This window comes from Zootoca vivipara, chromosome 12, assembly GCF_965207765.1.
Source record: "Zootoca vivipara chromosome 12, rZooViv2.hap1.1, whole genome shotgun sequence".
Classification (NCBI taxonomy): Eukaryota; Metazoa; Chordata; class Lepidosauria; order Squamata; family Lacertidae; genus Zootoca; species Zootoca vivipara.
In genome coordinates this window covers 110,757-127,343 of record NC_142595.1, presented here as the reverse complement: position 1 = coordinate 127,343, position 16,587 = coordinate 110,757, and the positions used below count along the sequence as shown (strand labels likewise).

Here is a 16,587-nt window from a genome sequence, read left to right as displayed (position 1 = left end):
TTTTCCCACCCCGTCACAGCTTTATCTTTTATCTTGATTTTCATTGTCTGCATGTGTTCTATATTTTAACTTGTAAGCCATCCTATAAATATTTATGCAGAAGGGTGGCCTACCAATTCTTAAAACAAACAACCTTTTAAAATCTATTCAGGAAAATCCAGCCTGCTGCATACTGAACAAGAGACACACATGTTTTGCTTTGTAGCAAATATTTATCTTTACCTGCCATTACAAATTTTAGGGTATTGTTGTTAGAAGCTAAAATGGTATCCATCTCATCAAATACCTTCCACCTCAGTTCTGACTGAGATCCACAAACTCTTGGAAGTTCAGTGTAAACACAAGAAACATTATAATGCAAACATCTGATAGCAAGAATAATCCAGGAAGCTGGGGGGACCGACATCCTTGAGGACAGGAATGGGGAACATGAGGCTCCCAGATGTTGTTGGAGTGCAACTGTCCCTGCCCCTTATGTTGTGGGGAGCTGCAGCCCAACAGCATCTCAGAGGCCACAGCCCAGCCCAGCCCCACTCAAGGAAACGTGGACAGCTTTTCATGTAACTACAATAAATGTTATTCCTGACGGCAGATTTATATAATTATTCAAACTTTGTTTGAGAGGCAGTAAAGTGTCACCGCCTTTCCAAAAGATCTAGAAATTCTGAAGAACTGATAATAGAAAGGAAAAAAAAGCGAGATGAAGTCAGATAAATATGGGCTCATCCCACGCCTTGTTTGATTTCTACTTCTAACAATTACTATCACCTTGATATTAGTTAAGGAGTGAATACAGACAGACAGACATATACTTACATAGGATAGATCTGGTAGCCATAAAATACAGTATTTCCATTGCAATCCAGTCATGACTACAGCAATGTTTAGTTGGTCTCTTAAGATGCTACTGGAAGGAATTTTTTTTATTTTGTTTCGATTACAGCAATGAAGTTAGACAAGGCACCATGACCAACTTGGGTTGGATTAGACCCAAAATGAATAAAAATGCTACATTATATATTTGAAGATATTTCTTACAAGAACGCCACTGGTAAGAGGTTTTCAATGGAAGCCAGACGGGCCATTATCAAGGATGGATGGAACGGGGCAAATTTTGCTGGTGGAGTGCTTGAAAAGGAGGCAGAAAGAGACCACACCTCTCCTCTCCCCATCCACAATCACAACACAGAAATCACTCCCCCACCCACCCCTGCTTGGATCCAGGAGCCTTAAGAAAGACGTTTCCCTTGCTATGGGGACTGATCTCTGTTTGGATCATGGCCGGGGACTGAAGAGATGGGCCTCACTGCCTGACCTATAGAACCTTCCCCACAAGAACTGTGCTTCCCAGTGCCAGTAAGAGAAAGAGAGCAGCAAAGGCATACAGTATTTCGCTTCGCTCATGGGGAGCAAGGAAAGCAAGAAAGAAGCTTGCCTGGCTCTTACTATCTGCACATAAGGGACACACTTTTTGCAGGTGTGCAATAAGAGGGAGGTGGAAATTGAGACGGGCTTGTTCCCTTCCTGGGTGCTTACAGTAGTTTGCTTCTCAGGAAGGCCCTGACACAGCACACAAGGCAAGAGCAATGGCGCTAAGCAGAACAGTCCACTTCTCTTCCTTCTTGTGAGCCTTTCTTCCTTAAGGCTCCTTGAAGTAAGAGAAGCTTTAAAAGAAAGACAAAAATGCTATTTGGTGGGGTGTTTTGTGAGCTCAGTTACAAGCTTCCACAAAAAAACTGTTGCTTACTAGCCAGGCCAGGCCTCTTCATAGGCTAGCCATTTGAGCCTGCCGATAGCCAAGAGAAATGGCCCTCCATGTCCTGACTGGCACGCTGGGACGGTTTTGCAGGAGTGGGTTAATATATGGGCTGGAGATTTTGAAAGCTAGACTGAAGAAACCTCTCTATGTGGACAGTTTTGGCTTAATGAATCCAGTCTCTTGTGTCAGTTTCTGCTGACCTTTGAAAATCCTTTCCAAGTCCTGTCATTCTATGGCAGCAAATGTTCAAGCACAGAACATTTGTGAGACGCAGCTCAAATCTCTGGCAATTGGCTTGGTGCAGAATGTTTTAGCTTGTGTAATTCAGCTACACAAAGGGACCTCAATTCACTGCTTGAGGCATAAGACAAGTGGGCCTTTATAAGTCCCAGAGTGAGATACACAGAGCATTCTTGTTCCTTCAGAAGCACACAAGAACCCTCCATTGCAAAACTAGCTGCCCTCACAATGCCAGCTACCAAGTTTCCACTGGTGGATGTTTTTGATGTTTACGTTTAATCTGAAAAGCCGGGGGGAACTACGGTACATGCTGCTTGAAGAAGACTACCTGCTTTTCAAAACGGGATTAAAAGTAGAGGAAGACACATTTTCACAGTGCTCTTTTGCGCAAACAAGGACATAGCATCAAATAGACAAATGCAATATGTAAACTGCCCGGTTGTGGATATCTTCCAGAGCAACTCCTGGAATTGCAGCAGTATTTTGCTATTTCTATTTTATAATTTTATAGTACAGTGGAACCTTGGTTTCCGAACATAATCTGTTCTCGAAGACTGTTTGACTTCCAAAACATTTGAAAATTGAGGAGCAATGGGCAGTCAGCAAAATCCATTGAGAAAAAAGAAAAACATGCAGCGGAAGCCGTTTGACTTCCGAGGCACGTTCGAAAATGGAAGCAATTACTTCCGGGTTTTTTTGGCATTTAGCTTCTGAAATGTTCGGCTTCCGAGATTCCACTGTTTTAATGATACCAATGTGGTATTTGTCATGAGCTGGTGGTTTATAAGTATTCTTATAAAATAAATAAATAAACCAATAACATAAAATAATCCCAGGAATGCCCAAATTGTGAACCTGAATCTTCCACCTCACCTAAGACAGGTTGAACCCCTATTCCTTAACCTACCCCTGTCTTGCCTATTCCCAACATCAGAACTTGAAATTAGAAGATGGCAGGTCCTGCCTATGTAGACCATTCCAAGAAGCCTCATGGACATAACTGGGAGGGGCTTACAAACATACTCCATTTCTCCAGCTAGGTATTAGTAATACATACCAAAACAGCATGCTTATCCAGGATTAAATCCTAAATGAACTATGTTCCACTTGCATTGAACAGCAGGACCTGAAGACTCAAGGGAGCTGCTGATTCAACAACCAGGGTGCTCCTGGACAAGAGGAGACAGCATGAGTGCTCAATTCCCTTTCACGGCCATTCGCATCTGCCCTGCCATAACTCCTTCTGCTGGAGGGCTGCCATCTATGTGGGGCTGTGGGGCATGCTGACGTCATGCATACATGTCGTGGGGAGTGCACACATATGTGTGGTGACATTGCATGGCCCCAGACCCCTCAATCATGGGGGGCCTGATCAGTAGTGTCCTGAGCTTCAATTTCACCAATCCTTCATTACCTGACCCCCGAACAGGTAAGAACACAACATAAGAACAGAAGCATCCCGTAAATGCAGAATTTAAACTTGCAGACAAACATGATAAATAAATTAGCAGCAAAGCACACAAAATGTGCCTTACAATAGCACAAAATGCAGGGTGAGGAAAAAGCAGTTTGTATAGCTTTGCAGTTAATCTCACAGCGACATAGTGGGGGGAAATAGCACAAGATAGACAGAAAAGTGGCTTCCCTGAGACCACCAAGGGAGTTTCCTGGCTCAAAGAAGACATTAGCTCAATGCAGGCTAGCGCCCTTAACAGACGTTCATTTAGATATAATGTATGGATATGGGGATGGGGTGGGTAGGATCTTGGGGACAGGATCTGCCCCAGATCCACACACATGGTATTATAATGTGCTCAGAGAGCTGCAGCATTTACACTTACTGTCAAGCTGCCTTGGTCTAACTGAGGTGAAAGGCAGGGTATATTTTTAAAAAACAGATAAGAAAACAGGAACATACTCATGGAGTAAACATTAAAAACTAACTTTTCTTTAAGGTCCTATCAGTGGATTCTGTTTTGTAGTTTCCAAAGAGGAATTTCATGGCAGTTTAATCAAAAATTTAGATGAACCCAACAAACCAAAGAATTCTGGGGCATGTATCTGACAGATCTTCACAGAAATAGTCTGGTTGCAGATCATTTGTTTTTTCAAAGTCATTTTCACTGACAGTGACAACCGATTTTGGTATGCAAAAACGGAAAGCACCCGGCTTGACTGAACATGCACAGATCATAGTCCTCTCTGACAAACATGTTTTTGTCAAGGAGAAAAGGGAAAAATACCACCAGAAACAGTTCAGTTATGAACATGCCCAATAATAGAAGCTACCTCTGAGAAGTTCTGTCCAGTTCTGGGACAATTCACCATCAAGGGAAACACTAGAAATAGCATGAAGGATGGCAACTTATGCTAAATTGGTCCCATTTTACCAAGAGGCTTCTGTTACCTGCCCCTAGTAGGTATAACCACCTCTATTGTGATGTTTCTGTAAGTATATTATTAAGGTTAGATCTGCCCCCTTCTCTGCCTAGGTGGGAATATGAATGATTCTGTGGTCTTAATCTATTTCATCCTGTTTTTATACAGCCCCCCCCATGCGCTTCCCACTCCTGTGTGACTGCATTTACGTGGATGGCCACAAAATAAATAAATAAATAGATAGATCAGGGGTCCCCAAACTAAGGCCCGGGGGCTGGATGCGGCCCAATCGCCTTCTCAATCCGGCCCCCGGACGGTCCAGGAATCAGCATGTTTTTATATGAGTAGAATGTGTCCTTTTATTTAAAATGCATATCTGGGTTATTTGTGGGACATAGGAATTTGTTCATTTTTTTTTTCAAAATATAGTCCAGCCCCCCACAAGGTCTGAGGGACAGTGGACTGGCCCCCTGCTGAAAAAGTTTGATCCCTGACATAGATGGTTCTCCCTCCCCTCGCTGGGGCTGCAGGGAAGGGCTACAGCGCAGAAGCACCAGGATGTGGTCGGCAGCAGCATCAAGGGGGTAGGTGGAAGGACAGTGGCTGCTCTCGGTTGCCCTCTTGCCCAGCTTGGTCCCTTTACTCAGCTTGCAGCAGGACATCCCAGCTGAGATGGCCTGGCAGCCTCGGGGTGGAGCCTGCATGCACCCCAAGCACCCCAATCCTCCACTTGGGAATGAGGTGCCTGCTCTGGGAGGTCAACCTGCCCAGCTTAGCCTCAACCCCCTATTGCTCGCCTGGTGCACCTTACTCCCCCCCCCTGCCCTCACCACTGCCTCTCCATGCGCTCTGGGGGGGGGGGTTGCCAACTCCCAAGCCTCTCTACTCCAGAGACACTTGTCTCTCTTTCTTCTCTCTCTATTAAAGTGGAGTGCTCCACGCTTGACACAATTTCACTTACACACACAAGCTCCTGGAACGTAACCCCTGTGTAAGCGGGGGGGGGGGGGGGATGGGATGCCTGTAATAATAATTGAGGTGAGTATGGATGCGTGTGCAAGTTCACACTTGGACACCCCCCACTCCAAAAGCCTTCTGTATTGAATAGATTATATAACTCTCAAGGCAGTGCTATATTAAGATATCATTTATGCAATGAAATGTTTCAGTAATTAGCAGAGTAACACTGCTCAAGCAGCCAAATGACTGAATTTGCAGACTGCCCACAGAAATGTTAGTGGCAGGAAAAATATTCTATAAATTCTTTGTTCTCACGAAGCGCCAAACTTCATCAACCGTGCAGGAGAAAATACTGTATACTTAAAATGTCACCTATGAACAGAGTCCACATTCAGGAATATGTGTGCCTGGATTCTTTGTAAATGTTTAACTGTTTGAGCTGACAAAACATGCAAAGCTATATATAGCAAAGGCACCCACCTGAGAGGCACCAGAACTGAGTTCTGGCTTTAAAAAAAACCCTGGTTAGAAGATATAGAAGCAAAATACAAAACACGCTGTCTCACCATAGGGAGTCTCTGGTGATACTGGGAATGCTGGAGTCGTTTGGAGCGTTTCATTCCAAATTTTTGTTGGTGAGAAGATCCTGCTGTCTGCTTCATCCAGGTCTTCCTGGTAGTGTTCAATACTCCTCTAGAATATAAAATAGAAACATGGAGGAAGCCCATTTTTTCCAGGCATGATCAAGTCAGCCAACATAAACCTTTTGCCCCACTTTTAAAACAGAAAGATCTCAGCGCTCCTAAAGCGCGCAGACAAGTGGACAAAGGCAGGCCAGGCACAATGAATCTGGGGGCATGACCACTGACCCCATTGACAGATTTACATCTCCTAGATCCAAAGTGTTTTGCTCAAAGTTTGCTCATCTTTGGTCCCCACCCTGCACAGAGCTCTCACCTGTGGCTTCCAGGAGCTGTCAGCAGGCGACAGCAGACACACCCTGGGGGGAAATGGCTTCAAATGCCTGGCTAAACAGGTGAGGTTGACTGGTGGGTCTTAAACCCTTGGTGAGTGGGGAACATCCCTGCCTGCAAAGACAGGCTCTGGCAGATTGAGTGGACAAGACCAATACTGGATCCAATGGTCGGTAAAGTGCTTACTGCACCTGCTGCTGAAGAAAATGAGGGGCAGGTGGGGCTTGTCATCCTGGAAAGGGAGCCTACCTAGGGCAATGCTGATCCTAAACCTTCACTGCCTTGCAGCCATACTCATTCTTGAGAAAAGTTTCAGGAGTAAACCCTTCAGAACCATCCAGACCCACTGCCTTGCGGAACATCTTTGGGAGAAGAAAAGGTGAAGGAGTAAACTCTACACAAATCCAGAATGGAGTCCCTAAGGCAATGGAAACAAACCCCTTTGTGCCTAGCAAGCTGGTACATCAGGACCACATGTCCTGGCTTGTCCACCAGGTCAATGACTCATGGAAGATGGCCATCATTGACCGTGAGCTGAAAAGGCTCAACACTGACCTTGCTGCTCTACAGGACACTAGACTCACTTTGAATGGCAGCCTCTGAGAGAAAAACTACACCGTTTTCTGGCAAGGAGGGCACATTCAAGGCATGGCTTTCACAGTGAGGAACTCCCGTCTGTCTGCGATAGAACCATCAACCTGAGGGCTCTGAATGCTTGCTTTCCCTCCGTCTCTCAACAACCTCCGGTCTGGTTAGCATATTGAGTGTCTAGGCTTCCACTTTGTGCTCTGACATACAGACCAAGGGCCAGTTCTAAGAGGATCAAGACCAGGTTGTCAGGAGGGTCCCAGCCTGAGAACACCTATTCCTGCTGTGAGATTTCAGTGCTAGAGTTGGGAACATTCATCGCACATGGGACAACTGCATAGACCACTTTGGTATTATTGGCAGCATGAAGGGAAATGGGCAAAGGGAGGCCTGCTTGAACTGTGCGCAGCCTCTGCACCATGAGCACGTTCTTCTCTACCAAGGCAAAACACTGAGTGTCCTGGAAACAGCCAATATCAGGCCACAGGAACCTGCTGGACTTGATTGTCACCAGACAATCAGCACTGAACTGTGTTCGTGTCACACGGAGCTACCACAGTGCTGACTGTGACACGAATAGTCACTCCCTGGTGGCAAGAAAGATCCATCTCCAGCCAAAGAGAGCCCATAGCACAAAGCAGAAAGTGCGGCCTTGAATCAACACTGCCAGAAAAGACATGCCTGAACTTTTTGAGTGCTTCCCTGATTTTGTGGAACAAGCTCTACTGACCTGCACCAGACATCGTTTTGAAGCAAGGTGAGATCGCATCCAAGAAGCAACCTACAACACAGCTATGTCCTCCTCGGGCAAAAGAAACCAACCGACTCCCGATTGGTTTGAGGCTGGCATTAAAGGACATGGAATCTGTTATTGCCGCAAGGCTCTCCTCAACTACAAGCGTGTTCCCTGTGAAAATACACTTGCTACCCTGAAAAAGGCAAGGAGTGATGTCCCGCGGATTGCCCGACACCAGCAACATTTGCCAACGATGTGCTCTACAGGGAGCTGGCCTCATGCATCAGACCCATTGGCAGACCAACCGTGTTACACAAAGATATCTGCAAACATGACATGAAAGCTGGCAACATCAACCCCGTCATGTGGGAGTCCCTTGCAGACAACTGCACCACCTGGAGACAATCAGTCAGGTCACGTATTGACAGCAGTGACCAGAGGAGGAATGACTGCTGAGAAGAGTGCAGAAGGAAGAAACGCCATGGTACACCTGCATCAGCACAACTGGATGGATGCCTTCCTCTACCCCAGCTGCAACAAAACATGTCTCCCCTTATCAGTCTCTACAGCCATAGCAGGTGCTGCAACCTTCCAACAGCTTGACCTCACCCCCAAAGGCGCACTCTTCCATTGTCTCTCAAGACAGACAGATGCCCACCACCTTTCATACCTCATTTGACTCCCCTCCAGGCCTGTATGAACCTAGTCTTTCTGCAGAAGGCGCCATCCGTTCACACTTTGGATATAATGGCTGTGCTGAGACATTGTTCTCATACTGTGCCAGGCTTAACTTCTTGTTTAGTCCACTCAATATGTCATCTGCTTGAGAGCCTGGAGATACAAAAACACAAATACTTTGGAGCAAAATCTATTGGGCAATATAAAAAGTGACCACCAGGTAAAGTGAGTTTGCAGTAAAGGGATGTAATTCATTGCCAAGGCTAAAATCAAGTAGATTTACTTAAAATGGCATCACTGACTGCAGTGCTGTAAGCAAACCGAGCCAAAGTAAATTCTAACATTTTGCATTCCAAGTGAGGCCTGGTCGATACTTACCATATGTCACCCCTGTACTGCTATTTGCTCATAAAAAGGAACTAACACCGGTTGCTGAATATTTATAAGAAAGTCTTCCTTGTTTATCAGAAATGCTACAGCTGCCAGCACATGGGTGTATTCTTATGTAAACGTAGGGAAGAAAGACATGGGGAAGACATAGCAGGGTGGTAAATGCAAGCTTCCCTTTTTAAGCACAGTTAGGCTAAAAGCCCCTTTTCCATTCTAAAATATTTTCTTTCCAGGTAACAGGCAAAAAGTGGTCTGCTTCTAGTACACTGTTTATAATTCAATTTATTATCATTTTTAATATATTTTTGTTAAAGATTTCTTGGTTTACAAAAGTTATGTACATTTTCTACAGGATCAGTTTCATTTAGGAAGAAAAGGGGGAAAGAGGGGGAGGGTGGCGATGTTTCTATTCTCCTTAGTGTATTTGTGGGGTTTTGTGTCAGTGTCGCTTGTGCAGGTTCTCTTTACTACTCGCTTGTATTCCTTTGGTGGTGAGAGAGGTTGGGCATGGCGTAAGGGTGTGCTTGTTTGTTTGTGATTGGCTGTGGTGAACTTTGTTTTCGTGTGTGAGTGAGGTGTGTGTGCGCGCGCGTTTGGATCAGGTTAGACAGATGGATTCGAATGCTGTTGGCGGGTTCTTGTTGTTGCCTTGTTGGGCTATGTATGGGATGAAGGCATCTTCTTCTATTTGTTCCCGTGTCAGTTTCAGTTTGTTGGTTAGTTTTTCTAATAGGGCTGTTTCCTATACTATTTGATGCCATTGGTCCATGCTTACTCCTGGCAGGTCTCTCCAGTGTCTGGCTATGGTGTTTCTGGCTGCTGAGAGGAGGAGGTGGGTGATGAGCTCTTTGTGTTGTGAGTGGGTCTTGGAAGATGTTTAGTAGGGCCAGTTCTAGGGTGACTTCCAATACAGTACTTGCTTAGTTATTTTGCATATTACTTGTATGACTGATGTCCAGAAGAGTTGGATATTCATAATTCAAGTTATGAAATATCTTATCGCCACAGAAAACTTGGACGATCCAATTTTAGAACTAGCAGGTCTTGTGGTAATTCTACAACAACTGGCTGAATTTAGATGAAACCTGTTAAGTACTGTACTGTCACAGTAAACATTTGCCGCTTTCCTGGCTGGAGGGGAGAACTGGGGTGAAAGGGAAGGGAAACACCTGAGAGACATCAGCTTGAACCCTGAGATTGTGTTTACTTCTGCTCCCGCCAGGTATTCAGCTGAGAGTGGCCTGGCCCATTGATCAGCTGTGAACAAAGCCATTTCTCTTGGCCTTAAACTGGGAAGAGCAGATTCCTCCTCTACAAACAGGGCAGGGAACACAGCTGCTATTTTCTGAGATCTGCTTTCCATCAGCAAGATTCTCCTAGAGATGTTTCAATGGTCTCTGAAAATACAGTACATTTGCATCTTAAGTGGGGGTGATGTTTGGGGGATGGTGCGTATATGCAAAAATGAGTATACATGAGTATGTGTCCCCTTGGAACTGCCCCTGTGTGAGCATCCTCAAGCTCTCCACCTTGCTTACTGGGCAAGTCCTGCTCAGCATTCAGGGTCAGCGATGCTCTCGCAAGACCTTAAAGGTCTTCCTTGTTGAGCCCAATTTTGATGCCACAGCCAGTTAAAGGTGGGAGAGATTCACAAATGCTTCCAATAGCTTTTCAGAGCCTCCCTCTTTAAGATTGCAGTGAGATCTAGCTTAAAAGGGATGGGGAACACGAACACACACACACACACACACACACACACACACACACACACACACGAAACACTACACTCAGATTCAAAGCACTCCCCATGTTTGGGGCTTTCCACATGTCTCATTATTTATGGTATTTTAATATTTTGCTGGAAGCCACCCAGAGTGGCTGGGGAAACCCAGCCAGATGGGCGGGGTATAAATAATAAATTATGATGATGAATTTTTACAACTTGGTTTTTTCTTTTTTACATATTGCTTGTATTTTGAGAACTCTGTTCATAATAAAAAGGAAAGAGTTATACAGGGAGTCTTTCATAATTCTTGTCTCATGAGTTTCTCCTAAGGGGGAAAAAGTCAATGAATAATGACATTTTTTCCCCCATAAATGGCAAATCACAAGTAAAGTACTTGCATTATAGACAAAATAAAAAAGTAAGTCTACTTCTCCTTGGTCTATCTTTGCCGCTAAGGAGACAGAATGCTGGGCTAGATGGAATATTACCAAATAATTAAGATTTATTCTAAGCAGCCCTAAATCTTGCTTCTGACCATCTTCCCATTATGGAGGCACAAACACATGTGGTCCCCTCGACTATATACAATGTGGGGTTATTTGTAAAGGTAAAGGGACCCCTGACCATTAGGTCCAGTCATGACCGACTCTGGGGTTGTGGCGCTCATCTCGCATTATTGGCCGAGGGAGCCGGCGTACAGCTTCCAGGTCATGTGGCCAGCATGACAAAGCCGCTTCTGGCGAACCAGAGCAGCGCATGGAAACGCCGTTTACCTTCCTGCTGTAGCGGTACCTATTTATCTACTTGCACTTTGACGTGCTTTCAAACTGCTAGTTGGCAGGAGCTGGGACCGAGCAATGGGAGCTCACCCCGTTGTGGGGATTCGAACCGCTGACCTTCTGATCGGCAAGCCCTAGGCTCTGTGGTTTAACCCACAGCGCCACCCGCGTACAATCACACAAATAGGATATGCTCATTCCAGCTTAGGAGGAGGACTGACCAGATCACTCTGTGAACAGCTCTTTCTTAGAAACTTGGAGGTGCCACTGTAACTGTCTCCAAATTAAAGGCTGCTCACAATTCCAAAAATGTTCACAACTCTAGACTGTCTTTATACTGTACACCTTTAGGTGCCAGCCCAAAATGTCTCTCTTCAACCAGGCCTTTGGCTTGATTAACATCTTATACCCTTTTTTAAATGTGTTTGTGGGAGGAGGGAGGGAGGGAGTTTACTGGTTTGTGCTTTTTTCTTCTTGTTTTTCTTATATATTTTGTGAGAGCTACAGATGAAGGGCGCTACACAAATTTAACAAATAAAATAACAATAAATAAATATTTGAATATACTCTCCCCTTACTTATCTGTCTCCCCAACCTGAACCCTACAGAACTAAAGCATATATTGTGGCCAATGCAGAAACAGCTTAAAAAAATGATAACTACTTGATGCATCGCCTGCCAATCTCATTCCCCCCCCCCAAAAAAAATCCTCTCCTAGGGAGGACCTGGCAGAAGAAGGGACAGGAGAGGCCCAAATCGTAACATGGAAGATCTGATTGTCCACTTTGAATCTTAGGAGTTCATGGTCTATGCATGCCTCTTTGGGTTTAATATAATGATTGAAATATAAAGATTCAAATTATTTTGATATAAGGTGTAGAATAAAACATATTAATGAAAAAAGGTAAATGACTTCAGTTCCATCCCAACATTCCAGAGATCTGTAATAGGGAGCTATTGAGATACTCCATTTCTCAGTGACAAACTTTTAACACACCGTATTCACGCTATGCAATGGCAAATGGAAGCTTTTAACCACTGAAGAAAAACGCATTTCATTGATGCATCATGAAGAATAACTCACCCTGCTGAGGCCGGTTTCCGTCCAGGACCTCTGCCTTCCCATGGAATCTGGAGCTCATCCCAAACCCTCCCATGTCCATTTTAGGGCTTGCGAGGCCATTCAGCTGCCCTGTGTCTCTGCCGATTGTCTTGATACATGTGGGAATAGCCTCAAATGTTGGGTCCAGTTCTAAAATTAACCTATTAAGCTGCTCAATGGACTGATCCATCTCCAGGGTGGGGGAGGATGGCAAGCCTGCTGAATCGTTCCCTGTGTTCAATCCCAGTTCAAGATTGTGTTGTAATTTTAAAACCTCAGGGCCAGGGATTTCTGCGATCTTGCTGGAGGGTAGCATACTCCCGAGACTCCTCTGCACAGCATGTCTGCTGCTGGACCCCCGGGGAGGGGTATCTGGACCTCTGGCTTGGCTGCGCAGGTTGCCCGAGTTCTCAGCCACACCACAAATACCAAGCCGGACTTCATTCTCTGGGCTGTAAGCGTACTGGTGAGCGATGACCATTTGCTGTTCCCGCACCCATGTCTGGGTTGGGTAGCCACTGAGGCTGTAGGCCTGTGGCTTGGTGGAAACGGCAGTATTCCTCAGCAGCTGCTGAGATTGCTTTGGGTCGGTGCCTCCAAAGTGCCTCTCATACCTGGGCTCTCCATCAATGTCCAGATCTGGGACCAGAGTGTTGCAGTACTCCTTCTCCAAAGCATTGCTTCCAAAGCCATCTGACAGGAGAGAATTCTGGCTGCTTTTGTGGCAGCGGAAGTTCCCAAGGTGGTTGGAATGCTGCCCTACGGAGGAGGACAAAGTCCCAAGGCTGCCCACACTGTGGAGGTCGTGACTGGGCACCTCGTCGTCCAGAATGTCTGTTTCCCTGTCCTTGTGCTCAGCACCTCCATTCATATGAACCTGGGCGGGCACTACTATGTGGCGAGTCCCACTGAACGTGCTTTGGGCATCGGTCATATCCTCAGCAGGACTGGCTGAGTTCTGCAGACCAAGGCCGCTCAGCAATTGCTCCAGCCCCTCTTTCTCTAGGGGGCTCAGGACACCCTTGGTTTCTGGCAGGGGACGCTCTTCAGTCTGGTCCGTCCTTATAGAGGCTGTAGAGTGTCCTGAGTCGCTGCCCACAGACAAGGCATAGTCCCTGGGGTCAGGGCTGGTAAATGCAGCAGCCGGGGCCCTGCGAGGAAGGCGGCTCTCACAGCAGCTTCGCTTCCTTGCTTTAGCATACAAGTTGCCACCCGTGGGGCCCTGGGTGTGCAGCACTGCAAAGAAATACAGCAGGGATTATATAAGACAAAACAGAGTAGAGTTGGAGAACGGGGACAAGAAAAAACTATTTAATATTGTTATTTATTAAATTTGTTGGTTGCTTTATCTTGCCCAGGGCAGCCCAAAGCAACTCACAACCAAACAGACAGAAAGGCAACCCTCACAGACCCATGTTAAGGAAAAAGAGGCTGTGAGGAGGCGGGGCTTTCAGTGACCAATGGGGCCAGACCCACTGGGGATGGGATGCTGTGGCTCATTAGGTCTGACACTTAACCAAGTCAGAGAAGATCATATTTTTGCTAATAATGAGTTGATTTCAACTCTGAACAGTGCGATTACTGACCTGTGTCATGAGGCCACCTGAGCCTCAAGCTGCAGCAAAGGACCCAGAAGGACCCACCTGTGTAACCCCATCAAGAGCAGGCATTCTCCCAGCCATCTGGTCTAGGAACCCCCCCCCCCTCAACAGCGCCTCCGTCTTATCTGGCCTGAGCTTTAGTTTATTGAGGCAAGACACACACACAAACATTTTTGGGGGGGAACCCCTCCTAAACCCTAGAAATTAATAAATGGTTGAAATTTCATTATTTGGTCATGTGAAGGGAGAAATGCAAGCTGCGAGGAATTCCTGGGTTAGCCTAGGCAAAACAACCTGGCCAAGCTAGGGCCATTAAGAAACAAGAGAGGGCCACTGAGAGCCCTTGGCAATGCAAGAGAGCTGTCCTCCCCCCTTGCCCTGAGGTGCGGACAGAGACTGGGGGGTTGGAAGGATGCCAGGGTAACTGGGTGGGAGGTGACGGGGGGAGGGAAAGTCTTGAGGAAGAAGAGGAAGGAAGGAAGACTGGGATCTATCTTGGGTGGGTGGGCTGAATGCTGGCTTCACGGCTGTGGGGGACAAGCCCCCCTTGAAATGACCATGCTGTAAGATCTGGACTCCCTCCACGCAGACTGAAAGTGTAAACAGGCGAATAAACCATTTTTCTTAAAGCTACGACAATCTCCTCCATGTCTCAATTCTCCAAAGGAACACAGACCCTGGGTGAGTGCCTGGAACCCCCTGGGACCTTGCAGGGAGGGGAGGTGGCTCACAACTTTTGTAGCAATATATATATTATAATTAAAAAATAGAAGCAGACCGTGCTATCATTAACTGTGCCAGAATGGATGATGAAATCACAATCGTTTTACTTGCCTTTATACAATTAATTCTGTAACAAGACTCACAAAAACAGAGCATTGCGTGGAAGGGGTGAAAAGCACATTCCCCTACTTTGTTTCTGAAAACTGAATTATTCTGGTGCAATAGCAAAGCTGCATTTTTATATTGGCTCTACAACCTACAGTGCTGGCTATATGTGTATTTATTTATGTGCAAATGTATAGCCCTGAAGTGACTAGACTTCTGCATCAGCTCTATGAGCAGCCCAAGTATGGGATTTTTCTACATTGTACAACTTCTGTTTTAGAAAACAAACAAATGAAAAACACTTTTGGAGTGTGGAGGGGAAGAGGTTATTCAATATTTTAGAAGGTGATACCTTACTTCCTCATTAACAATCCATACAACATCATGCAATATAGAGAGGGGTCTTTAATTCAAGGGCATTCCACTCAGAACGTCATTTTAGTGGCCCACAGAGAATAATTTAAAAACCAATTACACACCACAGTTTTAAAGAGGAGAGAATAAGAATACAATTCTGGCTACCCCTACCCCCAAAATAATTACTTCAACGTGTACTCCTGATAATCCACTATCTCACTCCACATGTAGCATGAGGCTCTTCATCTCAGGGTCGTGGGTTTGAGCCCCATGTTGGACAAAAGATTCCTGCATTTGCAGGGGGTTGGACTAGATGACCCTCATGGTCCCTTCCAACTCTATAATTCTATTTCACTTGTTTTAAAAACTATAGTACATAGCCCAGCTGAAGTTAAGCCATCCATCCAGCAGCTAGAAATAAATGGAGGGGAGGGGACAGAAAGGATGGTGAGTCTCTTTCCCAGCTTCCTAGAAATACCACCAGCTGCTGCAGGTCTTCTGGCACTCTTTGTCCCTAATGGGCATAAGCTCCACAAATGCTCGTCCAATTTGCAGGTGACACCAAACTGGGAAGGGTAACCAATGCCACAGCAGATAGAATTGGGATTGAAGATGACCTTAACAGATTGAAGAACTGGGTCAAAACTAAGAAAAAAAATTTCAATAGGGACAAATGTAGGGTTCTGCACTTTAGCAGGAGCTTAACATGAGTTAACATGTGAGGCAGCAGCAAAAAAGCTACAGTAATGCTATTATTCTAGGCTGCATCCACAGAAGTCTAGTGTCCAGATCAAGGGAAGTGATAGTCCCACTCTCGTCCAGACCACACCTGGAATATGATGTCCAGTTCTGGGCACCACAATTTAAGAAGGATGTTGGCAAGCTGGAAGGTTTGCAGAGGAGGGCAAGCAAGATGATCAAGGATCTGGAAACTAAGCCTTATGAGGAGCGCTTGAAGGAGCTGGGTATGTTTAGCCTGGAAAAGAGGAGGCTGAGAAGAGCCCTTCAAATATCTCAAGGGCTTACACAGAGACTAAACACCAGAACTTTTCTGACAGTAAGAGATGTTTGGCAGTGGAACGGACTCCTTTGGGAGGTGGTGGACTCTCCTTTCTTAGAGGTTTTTAAGCAGAGGCTGAATGGCCTTTAATCTTGGATGCTTTAATTAAGATACCTGCATTGTAGGGGGTTGGACTAGATGACCCTCGGGATCCCTTCCAACTCTATAATTCTATGAAGTACCCTAATGGGCTTCTCAAAAGAATTATGGTTTGAGGGAAGAGAGATTAATACTACCACAATAAACAAGGTGCTTTCTCCAAAGCTCTGCATTATACACTCTGCACCTGAAGCTCATGGAGAAAATTTTAACAGTCTTTTGAGAGAGCCCCAACTTCTTGGAAAAACAATGGCACAGCCATTCTTTCAGCAGAGTACTGGATTCCAAGCAAGACTTTGCAGGTTTGATATCGACTGATGTGTCTCAAACC

The 16,587-nt window shown here is 45.6% G+C and overlaps 1 protein-coding gene across 18 annotated transcripts in view; it reads right to left on the bottom strand.

The window, feature by feature from the left end:
- The window catches only part of TNS3 (tensin 3), an 83,715-nt gene that overhangs the window by 29,993 nt on the left and 37,135 nt on the right, over positions 1-16,587 (bottom strand). For all 18 annotated transcript variants that reach the window (XM_088655724.1, XM_088655719.1, XM_088655715.1 and 15 more), the window contains 3 exons: positions 12,294-13,547; positions 8,307-8,467; positions 5,905-6,031 (listed from right to left, as the gene is read on the bottom strand). In XM_088655724.1, the coding sequence (XP_088511850.1) occupies positions 5,905-6,031; positions 8,307-8,467; positions 12,294-13,547 (1,542 nt within the window). The remainder of the gene's footprint in view (positions 1-5,904; positions 6,032-8,306; positions 8,468-12,293; positions 13,548-16,587) is intronic.